The 832-nt window shown below is 39.8% G+C and overlaps 1 protein-coding gene across 1 annotated transcript in view; it reads right to left on the bottom strand.

Moving 5' to 3' along the window:
- Nucleotides 1-472: 472 nt before the first annotated feature.
- Nucleotides 473-832, bottom strand: part of LOC116071007 (cytochrome P450 3A9-like) — a 26,013-nt gene continuing 25,653 nt past the window's right edge. The window contains exon 13 of the mRNA XM_031342382.1: nt 473-550. Within this exon, the coding sequence (XP_031198242.1) occupies nt 473-550 (78 nt within the window). The remainder of the gene's footprint in view (nt 551-832) is intronic.

Below are 832 nucleotides of genomic sequence, written 5' to 3'. Positions count from 1 at the left end.
GTATTCTAACTGGGCAAAAACATCCAAACAATCATTGCTATCTAACAAAGACAACTGCTCATTCTTCTGTGAGGTGACAGTTTAGCTGGGTTGAGTAGTGCAGGACTATAATTCGGCATTTAGAAGATGGTATAAAGGGCCCCAGGACATCTACTGCTATGTAGTGAGTTCAAATCCAGCCTAGGGTAAACGTGACATAGCCAACTCAATCCAACCAAATCAAAAGCAAAACAAACTGAAATAAAAAACATTCACACAGAGTACTTTTGCTTTTGTCTATTTTTGGGAAGCATGTGATTGTTGAACTTTGGTGGCTAGAGGAGGTGAGCAGCTTGGAGAAGGCCCAGAGTCCTCCATATATGAAGAGAATCAATCCAATCTTCATTTCTGCACTTTCTTCACAAAGAGGTTGGCTTCTGGTGCCATGAGACACGGTGTTATGGCAGGCGTAATGCCAAGCTCCACTTATGGTTCAATCTCTTGATAAAGCCCTTAGAATGATGGGTTTTTCTGGTTGAAAAAACCCTTTCTTTTTTAGTTTCAAGGGAATCTGCAACAGTTACATAAAGCACAGTGAGGGCCAAACAATGAAGTGTCACCAAGCACAGAAGCAAGGAAGAGATTCATTAAGGATGAATATACCATAAAAGCACATGAAAACTACTCTTTCCTCAGTCATCATTCCTTAGGAACCATAAAGGGTTTTAAAAGTTTGAGCTCTGGGGATAAAACTCAGGCCTTCATGCTTACAACACAGACACTTCCCTAAATGAACCACTCTCCAGCCTCTGAATTTAGAAAACTGTGGTACTTTTTTTTTTTTTTTTTTTTT

Source organism: Mastomys coucha, unplaced genomic scaffold (assembly GCF_008632895.1).
Source record: "Mastomys coucha isolate ucsf_1 unplaced genomic scaffold, UCSF_Mcou_1 pScaffold22, whole genome shotgun sequence".
Classification (NCBI taxonomy): Eukaryota; Metazoa; Chordata; class Mammalia; order Rodentia; family Muridae; genus Mastomys; species Mastomys coucha.
This window is presented reverse-complemented; position numbering and strand designations above follow the sequence as displayed.